Below are 16261 nucleotides of genomic sequence, written 5' to 3'. Positions count from 1 at the left end.
ACTTTTACAAATGATGCTGCAATAGGAAAAAACAATTATAATGGCAACATGATGAAGGAGGTCAAGGAAGTATCTCAGGAAGTGTTTTTTCAAGTTGAAGCACAGGTGAAGTGTGGGGAACATCCAAGTGAAGTGGTGAGAGTGGATGTGGTTGATTTACTAATGCGATTTGATTCTTGTTCACAATTGAAGATAATTTCCAAGAAACGTTTTGACATATTAACTGGAAAGGGAAGAAAGTTGAAGAAAATGGATATATGTCCTGGCGGTTATGGTGGACAACCTATAAAGATGCTAGGGTACCTAGAAGGTCATATCCAGCTGAAAGGTAGACATCTTTTAGGGAAAATTTGTGTGTCCAATCAAGGTGACAGTCTTTTAAGTTGGACACATCAAAAGCTGTTAGGAGTCATATTAAATCCTAATGCTCAACCACAAGTACAAATTCATTGTGTGGATGGTGATGACAGTGAGTTGATCCATGAATTTCCTGAAGTGTTCTCGGAAAAATTGGGATGTCTAAAGGGCTTTAAACATAAAATTAGGCTTAAGGAAGGTGCCATTCCTGTGGTGGTGAAGATGAGGAAAATTCCTTTGGCTTTACAAGAGTCTGTAGTAACTGAACTTAAAAGGTTACAGGAGATGGGCATAATTGAGGAAGTGGAGGCAACTGAATGTTTGGCTCCAATAGTGGTGGCAAAGAAGGGTGATGGGGATATCAGATTATGTGTGGACCTAAGGGCACTAAACAGGGAGGTGGTGGTGGACAAATTTCCCCTTCCAAATATTGAAGAAATAGTGTCCATGGTTGGCGGAGCAAAGTACTTCTCCACTTTAGATCTAAAATCGGCGCATCACCAGGTGGAGTTAAAAGAGAGTTCACAAGAATTGACAGCATTTATCACACCTTTCGGTGCGTTTAAATTCAAGAGGATGCCTTTTGAGCTTGTATCAGAGGCCTCTGTGTTTCAACGCATTATGTACAAAATTTTGAAAGATGTTAAGGGTGTAAAATGTTACCAAGATGATGTGTTGATCTATGCTGACACAGCGGTAGAGCATTGGGAACGAGTAAGATTGGTGTTGGGATGTTTCAGTCGAGCTGGTCTTACTCTTCAGAAAAAGAAATGTCATTTTGGTCTGACCGAAGTTGAGTACCTGGGACATTTGATTACAGGGTATGGGGTAAAACCCAAACCAGATTTAGTAATGACCATTAAGAAATTGGTTTCTCCCAAAACTAAGGAGGAAGTCAGTTCGTTTTTGGGGATGGTAGAATATTATGGGAGGTACATTAGGAATCTGGCGGAGAAAACGGTGAATATGAGAGATTTGTTAAAGAAAGGAAGAGAGTTCAAGTGGGACGCCATATGTGAAGAGGAGTTTATCAAAATTAAAGAAGAACTTGAAAATGCTCCTTGCTTACAAGCTTTTAAACCGGGTAGGCCGACTGCTATTGTCACTGATGCTAGTGCGAAAGGTTTGGGGGCGGTTCTGATGCAGGATGACAGAGGAAGGAAAAGAATGATTGCTTGCGCATCTAAATCTTTGAGTGGAGCGGAGAAGAATTATTCTGTAATTGAAAGGGAATCTCTGGCTATATATTGGGCACTGAAGAAATTTAGGCATTTTGTGTGGGGAACGGAGTTTGTGGTGTTGTCTGACCACAAACCCTTAGTAGAAGTGTTTGGCAGTAAAGGTCTAAATTGCATCTCTGCATAGGGCTGCATTGGGCTGCAGGATTTCAAATTTAAAGTGGAGTATTTACCAGGTGCATTGAATGTTAGTACGGATTGTCTTTCTAGGTTGCTGGAGGAAGATGTGAAGGACATAACTGGGTAGGTGGAAAATGTGTGTGAAATGTTTTGTGATGTGTGTGAAGTTACAGGTGGTGTTATAACCGAGCAGGAATGAAAAGAGGCGTTGAAGGAAGATGGAGAGTTGAGTGGAGTGTGTGAGGCTTTAGAAAATGGAAAATTTGGTGTTCTAGGTAAAGTTTGGAGTTTTATAAAGGATGAATTGGCGGTGGATAAGTGCATATTGTTGAGAGGTACAAGATTGATTCCACCAAAAATATTAAGAAACAGGATAATGAACCAAGCTCATGAAGGCCATATTGGGATAGTCAAGACAAAGGAAAATTTAAGGGCGAATTTTTGGTGGCCAGGTATGGATATGGAAGTGGAACGTATGGTCAGAGAGTGTATACAATGTGCACGGAGTGACAAAATACAAAAAACTCGCAATGTACCTATGTATTGTAGGGATTTACCATGTAAACCCTGGGATGATATAGCAATCGACATTGTTGGTCCTTTACCAGGTGAACATTCTACCCCATATCTGATTGTGGTAATAGATTTGTATTCCAGGTGGGTGGAAGTCAAAAATGTATGTGAAGTTTCCTCTTCTAGTGTGATATGTTTCCTGGAAGACATTTTTAGGAAAGAGGGTTTGCCTAAATCACTATTATCAGACAATGGTCCACAATTTTGTTCAACAGCTTTTGAGAAATGTATGGGTAGGTGTGGCATATCTCATAAAAGGTCAGCAGTCTATCATCTGGAGACTAATGGTGCAGTTGAAAGATTTAACAAGTATATAAAGGAGAGCATTCAACGTGCAAAGGGGAACACATTGAACTGGCGGACAGAACTCTTGAAGAGGATTACAACATATTGGTTCTCTCCCCATTCAAATACGGGTAAATCTCAGTTTGAACTGTTTAGGAAAAGGATACCCAATACCAATTTGTCTCCAGGATGGATGGAGTGGATGAAAAATGGTTTTAATCTAGTCAATGCGGAGTGGTGGGACAGAGAAGAAAGACTCATGCATAAGAGAAAGCAGGAATTTGATAGAAGGAAGAAAGTGTGTAAAGTGAACATAGCTGTGGGTGATATGGTGAAGGTGAAAACGCCGGTAGGATGCTTAGACGGGTCTAAATTCACTAGACCTCTTGAAGTGATTAAGCTATTCAAGAATGCGGTCAAAACGTCTGAGGGAAGGATTTGGAACATGAACAGTGTGGTTCGGCTGAAGGAGCTGGTGGAACCGGGTGTAATTACGGAAGGGAACAGCGGATTCAGAGGCAATATTGGGTCAAGAACACAAAGTGGCAGTCAAGATGGCGCTGGAGGGATTGATGGTATAAGGAGAAGTAGTAGGAGGAAAATTAGTCCTGAACATTTTAAAGACTATGTTCTCATTTGACAAGGACTGAGAAGTTGGTGTTTGGGATTTTAGGATTAACTTGGCATGATTTTTTACTCTTATAATGTTGTAGGATAAACAAGTACTACACATTTTATAGGAGGGCGTTAATTGGGTGTGTGATGAGGTTGTCATATTTTTGGGGTGTGTACAGATTTCAATTACCTGTGATTATTTTTATCTCTTGGTTGATGTTATTGTTATGTGGAAACAAGTATTTCTGTGTTAGCTTTGTTAAATATAAAAAAGGGAGATGTGTGATGTATTGAGTTGTTTGTGTGCACGCGATCGCCATGGATTCGAGCATGGAATTATGGTGACGTGCAAACGCGCAACAACAGTTGGAGTTGGGATGCGATGATTGGGGCGACATGGAATAAACACACTTAATAATGTAAAGGAGGCGATCTTGTAATGTTTCCTTTACCTTACGATACGACTTCACAAGTAGTCCCAATACCCAGAGTAATTTCTCATTTATAAGTGGACGCGAGGGTTGCACTTGTAATGCTTTGGTTCTCCTCCAATCTAATTTCAGTTTACCAGGAATACCAGGAGCAATCACCAATAACGGGAAAGAGGCCTAGCGTCTATGGAAGGATTTGGCAAAAATTACGGCTATAAAAAAGAATAAGGACTTTGGAAAACGGATGCAGAGGGACATAAAGTAAACTGTATTCTATAAACATCTAAACCAGAAATTACCGGCCATCAGGCCTGGCATGCAACTAAGGAATACTGCTTGTTTGCTAACATGTCTGCTTATGCTCTATAAGGTTGATTGCTAAAACATAGTTATCTCTCAATATTTGGCTCAGAATATACATATGATAAATAATAGATGAAGTCCTCTACATAATGTTTTATGTTTCCTTTCAGGTATATCATGGCAGTAGGGTGGGACAAAAGAATAAACATGTATTCTGTAAGTATAACATGAATTATTACTTTGGAGCATTTTCTGAAAGGTTCTGTTTTGTTAAATGAAGTCCTTCTGCACAATTCCGTACAGGAAACTATAATATGTGAATGCATGACAGTCCCAATGTACTCAGTTACCAATGACAAGATTTTGTCCATATGGACAATGGCTCTACAGGAAGTTTCCAGAACATATTCAGAATTGTTGCTATATGTTCCATTTTGTTATTCAGTCTCTGTGTCCTTTTTGGGTTGTTTTAGCAGCTAGTGACTCCATAGAATTAAGGGGGGCATAAAACGTAGAGAAAAATAAGCAATTATCTATACCAAGCCCTACATCTGTAACAATCAACAACACTAAGGGGGTCATTCTGACCCTGGCGGCCGGTGACCGCCAGGGTCACCGACCACGGGAGCACCGCCAACAGGCTGGCGGTGCTCCCGAAGGCATTCTGACCGCGGCGGTTCAGCCGCGGTCAGAAAGGGTAAACCGGCGGTCTCCCGCCGGTTTACCGCTGCCCCATTGAATCCTCCATGGCGGCGGAGCGCGCTCCGCCGCCATGGGGATTCAGACACCCCCTACCGCCATCCTGTTCATGGCGGGAAACCCGCCATGAACAGGATGGCGGTAGGGGGTGCCGCGGGGCCCCTGGGGGCCCCTGCAGTGCCCATGCCAATGGCATGGGCACTGCAGGGGCCCCCGTAAGAGGGCCCCGCAAAGTATTTCAGTGTCTGCTTTGCAGACACTGAAATACGCGACGGGTGCAACTGCACCCGTCGCACCCCTGCAACTACGCCGGCTCAATTCTGAGCCGGCGTCCTCGTTGCAGGGGCATTTCCGCTGGGCCGGCGGGCGCTCTTTCGGAGAGCGCCCGCCGGCCCAGTGGAAATGTCTAAATGGCCGCCGCGGTCTTTTGACCGCGGTGCGGTCATTTCACGGCGGTACCTTGGCGGACGGCCTCCACCGTCCGCCAAGGTTAAAATCACCCCCTAAGACACATATTGAACGGAAAATGACAGAGCGCGACACTGTGCCAAAATTGGCAGCATATCGCTCCGTCATTTTTAAAACACAGGGAAGCGCTGTATTTAATTAAATACGGCACCCCCTGTGCTGTCCCCTGCGCTGGTGCTAAATTGAGCTGTCTAGCGCCAATGCAGGCATATGTCTGCGTTGAGAGTTTTGATTGTTCATTTGTGGGAAGGTGTCCCTTCCTGCACATAAACAATCACTAATGGTGATGTGGCACTTCTGTGCGTTGCAGAATACAGCACACATAGAAGTGTCAAAGCGTCATTTTGAAATGATTATTTATGTGCAGGAAGGGCCACCTTCCCGCACATAAACAATCATGTCTGACACTTTGCTCTTTCGATGCATGCTGCAGAATGTAGCACACATAAAAAAAGCAAAAACTGAGGATGAATAAAAGTATTCCTTCTTGTTGCGCCTTGCTAACTCCACCCCTGGGGTGGCTTTATTTTTTTGCGCTGCCTCAGGTTTACGAAAACTCGCAAATCGGAGGCAGCATCAAAATGCAATGGATGTTGCTGGGGCGCGCCCACAGCAACACCCATTGCACGCCCCTTCCACGCAAAGGGCTATGTGTGAAGGGGCCGTATTTACAAGATGGCATTAAGCCACAAAAAGTGGCTTAACGCCACCTTGTAAATACGGCGCAGGGCATTGCACCACCGGAGCTTCACTAAAAGTGACGCTCCGGTGGCGCTCTGGGCTCATAAATATGCCCCTAAGTCTTTTAGAATGGCGCTTTGTTTAATGACCTCTACTTAGGTTTGAGATCTATTCTAACATCTTTCTCTGTATGGGCCTTTTAACGTTGGGGCTCGGTTCACAACTTCATGTTCCGTACATATTGTGGCACTTGTGTTCTGTGGATCATTGTCTATCTTGAATCAGCATACTTTTCTCCACAAATATGAGGCTTTTTATAAACTTCTTGAAAACTGAACATCCTTTATTCCTCTAAGTGCTGTAATTGAGTGTAGCCCACGCTTTGAGAATCAACCTCCAGCATCAATTCTAACTCGAACTTTAGTCTGTGGCTTGTTGGCAATGTGTCCTTTCCCAGAAACAACATTCAGCTGGAATTCACAACTGACTCCAAAGCCTTATCCATCATTAACATGTCCGGCATAATCAGCAGATTTTGACAAAAAATGTGTTTTCGCTGAAAGAGATCAAAAGTTACTAAAAACACAGTGACATGTTGCTGTACAATGAAAGGTCTGTCCCAAATGTTAACTGATCACTTTTCAGTTGCTTATTGCTGTATTTGAGAATTAAACTGGTACTAATAAGGTGAAGCTCTTGTCCATACAGTGCAAATATGTAAAAATGACAAAATAACCAAATTATACTATCACAAGAAGTGCTACATGATACCACATAATTTGTTTTTTCTTGCTGCATAATTTAGCCAACCTTGCAGCATAATTTCATCCTTCCCTGTCAATAACTTCCAGTGGCCCTGATCATAGGTAGCACACAGTTGAAAAATATAGAGCCATTCACAGTATTGTCAGTGAAACTGTTCATTAGTACAGCACTGATGATTGCATGCTCTCTGACCTTCCTGCCTCCCTAAAACTGCACTCATTGCTTAGCACATTTGCCAATGATGCAGAGTGGAAAAAGTTAAGGGCTAACATAGTATGGGGTTGTGAAAGTGAGATATCATGCTACACACAATAATTGAAATTCTTGCTATGATTTCTCTGTAGACTGCTGGCACCATACATTGCAGCTAAACAACAGTTTGTCATTTTTGTGCAACAGTGTAAGAACTAGAGCACATTGATGCCTAGAAGTAGAGGAAATGGGCAAGTTACTGTAGAGTAGATTACATGGCAACCACCTCTAGATGCTCCCATAGAGCTGAAGTGGTGGAACACTGCCATACCTGAAATAGGTTGGTCCTGCCGTTGCTCTGTGGTTTCTCGATGAATGGGATTTAGTGTTTTTTCAGAGTTGGGGAGATCTCCACATGGGACAAAGCTAAAATCTAATTTGATGTTGTGAAACTGCCTGTCAGATGCTTTTTCAATGGGGTCCTGCTGAATCTCTGAAGAAAAAGTTTTCAAAATGTCCAAACTTTTTTCTGGTGCCCAAACAACCACTGGAGTACACTTCTAAGACACCTAGGACCTCAGAGGAAGGCATTTAGAGAGTCTCAAGGTGTCGACCAGAAGCCAACAACAAAGTCCAATTGCATTCCAGTTAGAACTGGTCCTTTGGTCATTCTTCACAGGAATACTGTCTTTAGCTTTTTATGTTCCTGGAACCAAACAGAAATTCAGCCTTCGAGATCTTTCTTCTTTAGAATTCAAGTGGTGAGGGGTGTCCAGCTCCTCAGACCCTTTTTACAGGTCACGGATGCTAAGTGTGGCAGGTTCAGCCCACCTGCTACCATTTTACAAGGCCAGCAGTATTCTGAGGAAGGTAGAATGAAGGCCCTGCTTTGTAGGGTTCACCAACCTGTGGGTGGGGGTCACCCTAAGACACTCCTAATCCCTTTCTGACAAATTGAATAAATGTTCCTTGGCCTACCTTCTTTTTCAGTAATTCCAAATGCCCTTACTGCAACCAGGCCCAAAATGCAATGTGTCAGAGCAAACACAAGATGACCAAAGTCTTTAGCCACACTTAACTTCTGCTCTGGCAACTGGGGATGAGTAGGTGTAAGAAATGGGTTTATTAGCAGAGAGGAGTGAAAACCTCACTCAAATAATAAGCACAGTTCTTGTCAGGGCAAACCACAAAAGTCACTAAATAAACCTGTGCTTTACCCCCTCATAGCTCTGCACAAAAGCTGTCAGGTTTAACTTAGAGGCAATGTGTAAAGTATTTGTGCAGCACACAAACAGGAATAAAGTGAAAACAACATGTGAAAATTCAAATTTAAAAAACAGTACACTTTGAAAAAATAAAATGACACCAAAACAACAAAAATCTAATCAGTAGAACTAGAGTTGTGTATTTGTAAGTTTCTAGTGAAGATAGTGCCAAAAAGCATCAATTGCAGTTCTCTGGTCACCCTGGACCAAGTAAAAGCCACAAGTTCAGGCTGACCACGATGGAGCATGGGTCAGATACAGGAACCAGGTTTGACCTGCTGAATATTTCACCTTTGCTGAATCCAAAACAATGTGGAGAGCTGCAGCAGAGCTTTGCATTTTCAGTTTACATAAGGAGACCGAAGGCAGCTTGAGGACTGCAAAGTCACATACAGTTCTTGTTTGACATGAAGAGTCGGATATTGCTGGAACTTTACATTGGTGATCAATGCGGACTGACGGTTTTGCTGCTGGATCTCAGAGAAGATGCACAGAGCAGGTTGTCACTTGAAATTCGCATCGGGGGTGTCAAAGATGGTCATTGGGGGACACAAGGAGTCCATTAGCAGTCGCAAAGAGCCCAAAAATGAATGAATCTTCACCTGGAGCTCAGGACTTGTGGTTGTGAGGCAGGGGGAGTACACTCTGATGCCCTCCATGGTCCAGGACCTGAGGGCACATCTTGGGGGTCAGGACTGTTTGCAGCAGAGGCCAGGGGCAGGGCTTAGGCAGGTTCAGTTGGTGCTGGTATGCTTGAAGTTGCATGCCTGCCTCTGGCAGTTTGTTGTGTCCCTGAAGTTCAAACCGGAGGTCAGCCAATTAAACCTTGAAGTCACTTCTCGGGAGCCTGAGTTCAAAGCAAGCAAGTCCAGTCATCCTTCCTCAGACAGCAGGACAGTCCTTTTTCTGAAACATCCACAGGTCCAGGAGTGTTCTGATGAGAGCTTCTGAAGGTTGCCATGTTTATCGCAAGAGCCAGCCAAATACTGGTGATACCTCCTTTGTCTAATTCTCCTTCTTTCCCGGGTGTGGCTGTAGAAATCATGAAGGCAAGCCCTGAGACTCCCCTTTCAAGCCCAGAAAGGCTGAGTACAACCCCTAAGGACATCCTACTGGGGAGAGAAGCACCCTGCCCCATACCAAAGGCCCTTTTGTCCCCAGGTCTGGAAGGAATAAAAAAGAAAACACAGGAAAATATACCACAGGAGAGCCATTCACAGTCATGTGACCTAGACACTGGCAGAAAGGCACATTTAGTTTAGGCAGAACAATGCCAACTTTCTAAAAGTGGCATTACCAGAATAGTAACTTAAAATCTGTCTTTACCATTAAGAAGATTTTAAATTACAAATCAATGGAGTGATAGAAGCATTTCTCTATCTGCTCCCAAAATGAAGTTATCACATATTAAATGCAATAAGGTAACCCAGTGTTGGTCTATGGGAGAGATAGCCTTACAACAGTGAGAAACAACTTCAGATGTTTTTTACTGTCAGGACATGTAAAACCTATGCACATGTGTCCTACTTTGTAAATACTAGGCATCCTGCCCTGTGAGCCTTTGGGGGTCTACCTTAAGGGTGACTGATAATTATTTATAAAAAGTAGGTTTAGGCCAGCCAAAGGTTTATTTAGCCAGGTCGAAATAGCAGTTTATAACTGCACTGTAGGCTGCTTTGACAGACCAGAGACTTTTTTACAGGCTACGTTAGTGGATGGCACAATGAGTACTGCAGCCCACTAGTAGCATTTAATTTACAGGCCCTGGGTGTATGTAGCACCATATACTGGGGAATTCTAAGTACATTAAGGGGGTCATTCTGACCCTGGCGGTCATTGACCGCCAGGGCCAACGACCGCGGGAGCACCGCCAACAGGCTGGCGGTGCTCCCAAGGGCATTCTGACCGCGGCGGTACAGCCGCGGTCAGAAACGGAAAACCGGCGGTGTACCGCCGGTTTTCCGCTGCCCTGGGGAATCCTCCATGGCGGCGCAGCTTGCTGCGCCGCCATGGGGATTCCGACCCCCATACCGCCATCCTGTTCCTGGCGGTTTTGGCCGCCAGGAACAGGATGGCGGTATGGGGTGTCGTGGGGCCCCTGGGGGCCCCTGCAGTGCCCATGCCAATGGCATGGGCACTGCAGGGGCCCCCATAACAGGGCCCCACCATGATTTTCAGTGTCTGCCATGCAGACACTGAAAATCGCGACGGGTGCAACTGCACCCGTCGCACCCCTTCCACTCCGCCGGCTCCATTCGGAGCCGGCATCCTCATGGAAGGGTGTTTCCCGCTGGGCTGGCGGGCGGCCTTCTGGCGGTCGCCCGCCAGCCCAGCGGGAAACCCAGAATACCCGCGGAGGTCTTTTGACCGCGCAGCAGTATTCTGGCGGCTCCCGCCGGCCCTGCGGTTACCGCGGCCGGCGGGAGTCAGAATGACCCCCTAAGTGTACAAATCAGGTGTAGACTGATTGTACCATGTTTAAGAGAGAGAGAGCAAAAGCCTTTTACCACTGGTTAGCAGGGGTATTGTGCACAGAGTCCCAATGCCAACTAAAATGAGTACAGCAAAAACAGGGAAGTGAAAGCAAAAGTCTGGGGGAATACCACACCAAGAACATTAGATCTAAAAGTAGGGGAGTGTACTACAAAATTACTAGTGTCCTTCTACATCTAATGCTAAAATCCAGTTTGAACATAAAATGAGATAGATGTCTAGTAAGACAAGGCAGGCTCCTTCAACGCACACAACAGCAAGGAACTTTTTGCCATCATCAAAGAACTCACCAAACCCAAATCCTGCGCAATCAACCCTCCACACTCCCAAGACCTCTGCAACTCCCTCTCCAACTACTTCCACCGCAAGATCGCAGACATACACGACAGCTTCACTTCGTCATCACCCACCATCACCACCACCGACACAGCCAACACCACAGCACCCTGCCGCACCATTGTACTGAACACCTGGACCCCCACCAACGAGGAAGAAATCGGCAAAACCATGAGCTCCATCCACTCAGGCTCCCCAACAGACCCTTGCCCCCACCACATCTTCAACAAGGCCAGCCAAATCATCGCTCCCCAGCTCCGGGCCGTCATCAACAGCTCCCTCGAGACCGCAACCTTCCCAGATATTTGGAAAAGCGCTGAATTCAACACTCTTCTCAAAAAAACCAAAGCAGACCCTGAAGACCTCACAAACTACTGACCTATCTTTCTTCTCCCCTTCCCCGCAAAGGTCATAGAGAAGATAGTAAACATAGAACTGTCTCGCTTCCTAGAAGACAACAACATACTCAACGTCTCCCAGTCTGGTTTACGCAAAAACCACAGCACCGAGACCGCCCTCATTGCCTGTACAGACCACATCAGGACCAGATTGGAGGAGGGCGAAACCGTCACCCTCATCCTCCTAGACCTCTCCGCAGCTTTCGACACTGCATTTCACCAAACCCTTCGCACACGCCTCTTCGACGCCGGAATTCGCCAAAAAGCCCTGGACTGGCTCACCTCCTTCCTCTCTGAAAAAACCCTCCTTTCCGGTCTACAGCCACCAAGACCATCTGTGGGGTCCCCCAAGGATCCTCCTTAAGCCCCACCCTTTTCAATAGCTACATGGCTCCACTCGCCAACATCATCCGCCCCCACGGCCTCACCATCATTTCATACGCTGACGACACCCAGCTCATCATCTCCCTCACGAGGAACCCATCTACCGCCAAGAATAACCTACACACCTGACTCCTCGTCATCGCTAACTGGATGACAGCAAGCCACCTCAAATTGAACTCAGAAAAAAACAAGATCATCATCTTCGGTCCCGACAAGACAGCATGGAACGACTCTTGGTGGCCCACCACCCTTGGACCACCCCAACTCCCACCACCCACGCACACAATCTCAGCATCATACTGGACTCATCTCTCTCCATGACCCAGCAAATCAACGCCATATCATCTTCCTGCTTCAACACCCTTCACCTGCTACGCAAGACTTTAAAATGGATTCCTTTAGAAACAAGAAGAACGGTCACCCACGCCCTCATAAGCAGCAGACTGGACTACGGCAACACCCTCTACATAAGGACCACAGCCAAACTTCAGAGAAAACTCCAGCGCATCCAGAACGCAGCCACACGTCTCATCCTCAACCTCCCTTGCCTCGAACACATCTCCACCCTCCTCAGATCCCTACACTGGCTGCCCATCAACAAAAGGATCATTTTCAAAATCCTTGTCCTCGCTCACAAAGCCCTCCACGACACCGGACCAGCTTACCTCAACGAACGAATCAACTTCCACAAACCAACTCGACAGCTCCGCTCCGCCGACCTCTCCCTCGCTACAGTCCCCCACATCCAACGCACTACCTCTGGTGGCAGATCCTTCTCCCACCTTGCGGCCAATACCTGGAACTCCTTCCCCACCAATCTACGCAAGAGCCAGGACCGCCTAACCTTCAGAAAGCACTTCAAAACAAGGCTTTTCGAGCAGTAAGTGTTTTATCTATTTCAAAGACACAAAGGTTTTACATGTGCCTCAGACAAGCCAGTCATGTAGGATTTAACACTGCTGTACAAACAGGAGGGGTAGCAGCCCCTACCCTGAATATTCAGCTCAGCTCTTATTGGTCATCCTTGCCCATTCAGGTTGACCTGTTAGTCAAATGGTCTGTTGTGTGGCTCCTGGAAAGAATTTTACTCCTCATTAGAGGCAGGGCAGCAACTGCAGACTAAGATTAATTAACCCATGACGACGCATGAAAGTACACATAACTTTTCTGAAAGTCATTTTTTTAACTAGTTAGAAAAAATCCAAAAGTTCTTGAACTTTTTTTGTACTGTTTCCTACTGGAAAATGCAAAAATAGTGATTTCATCTGCTCTACCGGTATTTTCTATGGGAACAGCAAACCAAATACAGTGAACATACCTTTTGGTGATTTGTTCACTGGAGGTACATGCACATTACTTTAGGAATGTAGCACTTCTAGGCACTATGCACTCCACCTTATGGGCAATAAGGTCATTTTAGGTATGAATGTTTTAGAGCATAAATGCAGGTTTTTAGGCCTATGAAAGAGTTTACCTCTTACAAGCGTGAGACGTTTCAGGCTGCAAGAGATCTGGCCTCAATGGAGGCCAGTGTCATATTTTTAGGGTCACAAAGAGGTTAGCATAATATAGTGCTTCAGCACAGGTGTGACATTTAATTTTACATGCCATATGGGTAGTTGTTCCACCATTTTCAATGACCTTATAGTAAAATTAAATATGCCAAATGGGGCTTTAAGCCGATTTTAAGTTTTTTTAAGGTTCAGAGGACATACACTGGTTATTGGATAGCAGTGTCCCAATGTTACAGTTCAAAATTGCTAGCAGGTGAGTGCCAAAAAAAGAATTAAAAACTGGGAGTGACCACCTAACAAGGAGCTACCATAGTCCTCTGGCCCTGAAGAATCTGTCATATCCCCTAGGCAGTGAAACATGTTGGCGTTCTCTACCTAAGTCCTACACGTAAAAGGAAAACAACTACACCTTTGGCACTTTTTAACGACCAATGTGACTTGTATAACACATCCCATAGGATTAAAGTACTTAGACACAAATGATCAAACTCCACCATACTAATTACACCAGATGTGAGTAAGCCAAAGAGGTGGGACTGTAACAGGGAAGGAGGTTACACATACAAATTGGTCGGCGGCAATGACCAGAAGACTTCACAGAATAGTCAATTCACAAACACCTCTCCTCTGAATTGATCTAAGGAGCACACCAATAACATTCAGCCCATGATGCTTCATAGTATTCATCAGAAGCCCCACTGGTAGCTCCTGTCAGGTGTTTCCTCTCATTTGTCACTTCAGTACCTTCACCTCCATCACTGCTTCACTGCAGTAGAAGAAACAACACATCCATCTCCATGCTGGTAGTACAGCATCAAAAACACATTGAGGCTGTTCAAATAAACACATTATGGTCTACAATCAATACCAGATACAAAGGGTGTAAGTTCAGTTGGGGACTATAAGTTCAACATACTTTTTAAGCTGCACCAAAAAGGGTAAAATATGAGAGGTTCGAGGACAAATGAAAAAATGACAGGGATGGACTAGCTGCAGAGATGGTCATGGACTTTCACTAATACAGGTGCACAGGAAAGAATCTTAAGTACTGACTATGCCTTTATTTTCCATGGTTGTTTGCCACCAGAACCTACCTTATGGCAATTGCCTCTGTAAAACTGTGCATGAGGAGTAATATAGTGCACAAAATTGGTGCAGATATGAGCCCATATTTATACTCTGTTTGCGCCAGATTTGCGTCATTTTTTTTACGCACATTCGGCGCAAACTTAACTCCATATTTATACTTTGGCGCTAGACTCGTCCAGCGCCAAAGTTATGGAGTTTGAGTCATTTTTTGTACGTGAAAACCTACCTTGCACTAATGATATGCAAGGTAGGCGTTCCCGTGCAAAAAATGACTCTAAGGCATGTGCGCCTTATTTATCCTTCAGCGTCATTTTGACGCACAGGAGGAGGCGGGCCTTATTTGCGCCGTTTTTTGACACCTGGGTCAGGGCAGGTGTTAAGGGACCTGTAGGCTCATTTCCATGGTCTCCGACCATGGAAGCAGTCCACAGGTGCCCTTCACTGCCCCCAGGGACACCCCCTGCTACCCTCGCCCACCCCTGGAGGACATCCATGGATGGGGGGACCCATCTATGGTAAGTAGAGGTAAGTCATTTTTTGAAGTTTTTTTTTAGGTGGCATAGGGGGGCCTAAGTTGGGCCCTCCTACATGCCACTGTGCCCAATGGCCATGCCCAGACAGAAGTCCCCTGGGCATGGCCATTGGGCAGGAGGGAATGACTCCTGACTTTGCTAAGACAGGAGTCATTTCCATGGGGGCTGTGCGTCACAAAATGACGCTAGTCAGGTTAGAGTCATTTTTTTTTTACTCTAACTTGACTTGCACTATTCTTTGACGCACAACCCCCAGTCTTCCCTACGCCTCCGCTGCCCGGTTAGAGTCATATATTGTGACGCTAACAAGGCCGCAGCGCCGGCTACTGTCATTCCTTAAATATGACGCCCGGCTGGTGCGTTGGAATGGCGGTAGCCGGCATCAAACTTTTTGACGCAAGCCTGCGCTGGCGCAGGTTTGCGTCTAAAAGTATAAATATGGGCCATGGTATACATATTTTATTGACCATTATTGCTGTGCACAAGCAATAAATAAATAGAAAACATGTGTAAACCCCAGTGTAATTATTATCTGACCCTCGTGTTTTTTACATCTAGTATTGTTTACTTTGGAAATAATTATCTATAAGTGGAAGAGCAGGAACTGTCTGAACCGACTTTGGCAGGAGATTATGAAGAATTTGATTAGTGTTGAATGGGTTGAAGGTTCATTTTATTTGGGAGCCTAGTTATGTATTGGAGAAACATAATTTCTCTCTTAGACAAAAAATGGTTAATGGGCCATTTTCGGCTTGTGGTGCAGCTCTGAAAGTGTTGCCTGCTAATTGTGAATTTCGAAACAGTATCGGCCTACACATTACAGACCGAGTCCAAGTGTATTGTGGACCTAGGAACTGCTGAGGGTACCTGAACCCCACTTTAGCAGAAATCAAAAGCGTTGAATGCCAAGTTACATTTATTTAAAAAGAAGGTTACTAATGAAAAAGGTTAACTTTGAAAGAAATAGGGGAAACGCGTTAACGTATAGGAAATCCCACTGAATGGCATGTGAGGCATGGCGTTACCGGAGGGAAAATGTAAAAATATAATTGGCGCATATGCAGAAAACGCATATGTCTCATGGATATTTTTCTTGTGCTTTTCACCAACATACCACAGCTTGGGTGTTTGTTTCTAAAAGCAAAAAAAAGTGCTGCGCGAACTGAAAAATGTTGCAGCCACGTGGCACTTCACATTAATGAAAGTGCGGCCACCACACCAGTGGAGGCATTTTCATCACTGAGGTCCCTCCAGGCAGAGAGAGATCTCAACATATGGGGTGGTCCTGCACTGAAGGAGGTGACATGGGCATCCACCAGCCTGGTGGCTGGTGGGTTGTGTAGACACGTGGCGCAGCGCTGCATTCAAAGACCACGCACAGACCCTTTTGGTGTTACAGTGACACTCGGAACTGCGTCACCGCAGTTCCGTCCTTTATTTGTACCCTCGTGCTCCGTGCCCCTCCCGGACACGTTGAGCACATTAACGTGATACTGAGAGCCCGTACGGCTCTCAGTCCCTC

The 16261-nt window shown here is 45.2% G+C and overlaps 1 protein-coding gene across 1 annotated transcript in view; it reads left to right on the top strand.

Moving 5' to 3' along the window:
- Positions 1–16261, top strand: part of LOC138248527 (cilia- and flagella-associated protein 337-like) — a 513680-nt gene that overhangs the window by 286912 nt on the left and 210507 nt on the right. The window contains exon 20 of the mRNA XM_069202182.1: positions 4093–4138. Within this exon, the coding sequence (XP_069058283.1) occupies positions 4093–4138 (46 nt within the window). The remainder of the gene's footprint in view (positions 1–4092; positions 4139–16261) is intronic.

The sequence above is a fragment of the Pleurodeles waltl genome, chromosome 8, assembly GCF_031143425.1.
Source record: "Pleurodeles waltl isolate 20211129_DDA chromosome 8, aPleWal1.hap1.20221129, whole genome shotgun sequence".
Classification (NCBI taxonomy): Eukaryota; Metazoa; Chordata; class Amphibia; order Caudata; family Salamandridae; genus Pleurodeles; species Pleurodeles waltl.
The sequence above is the reverse complement of the archived record's forward strand: the minus strand, read 5'-3'. Positions and strand labels throughout refer to the sequence as shown.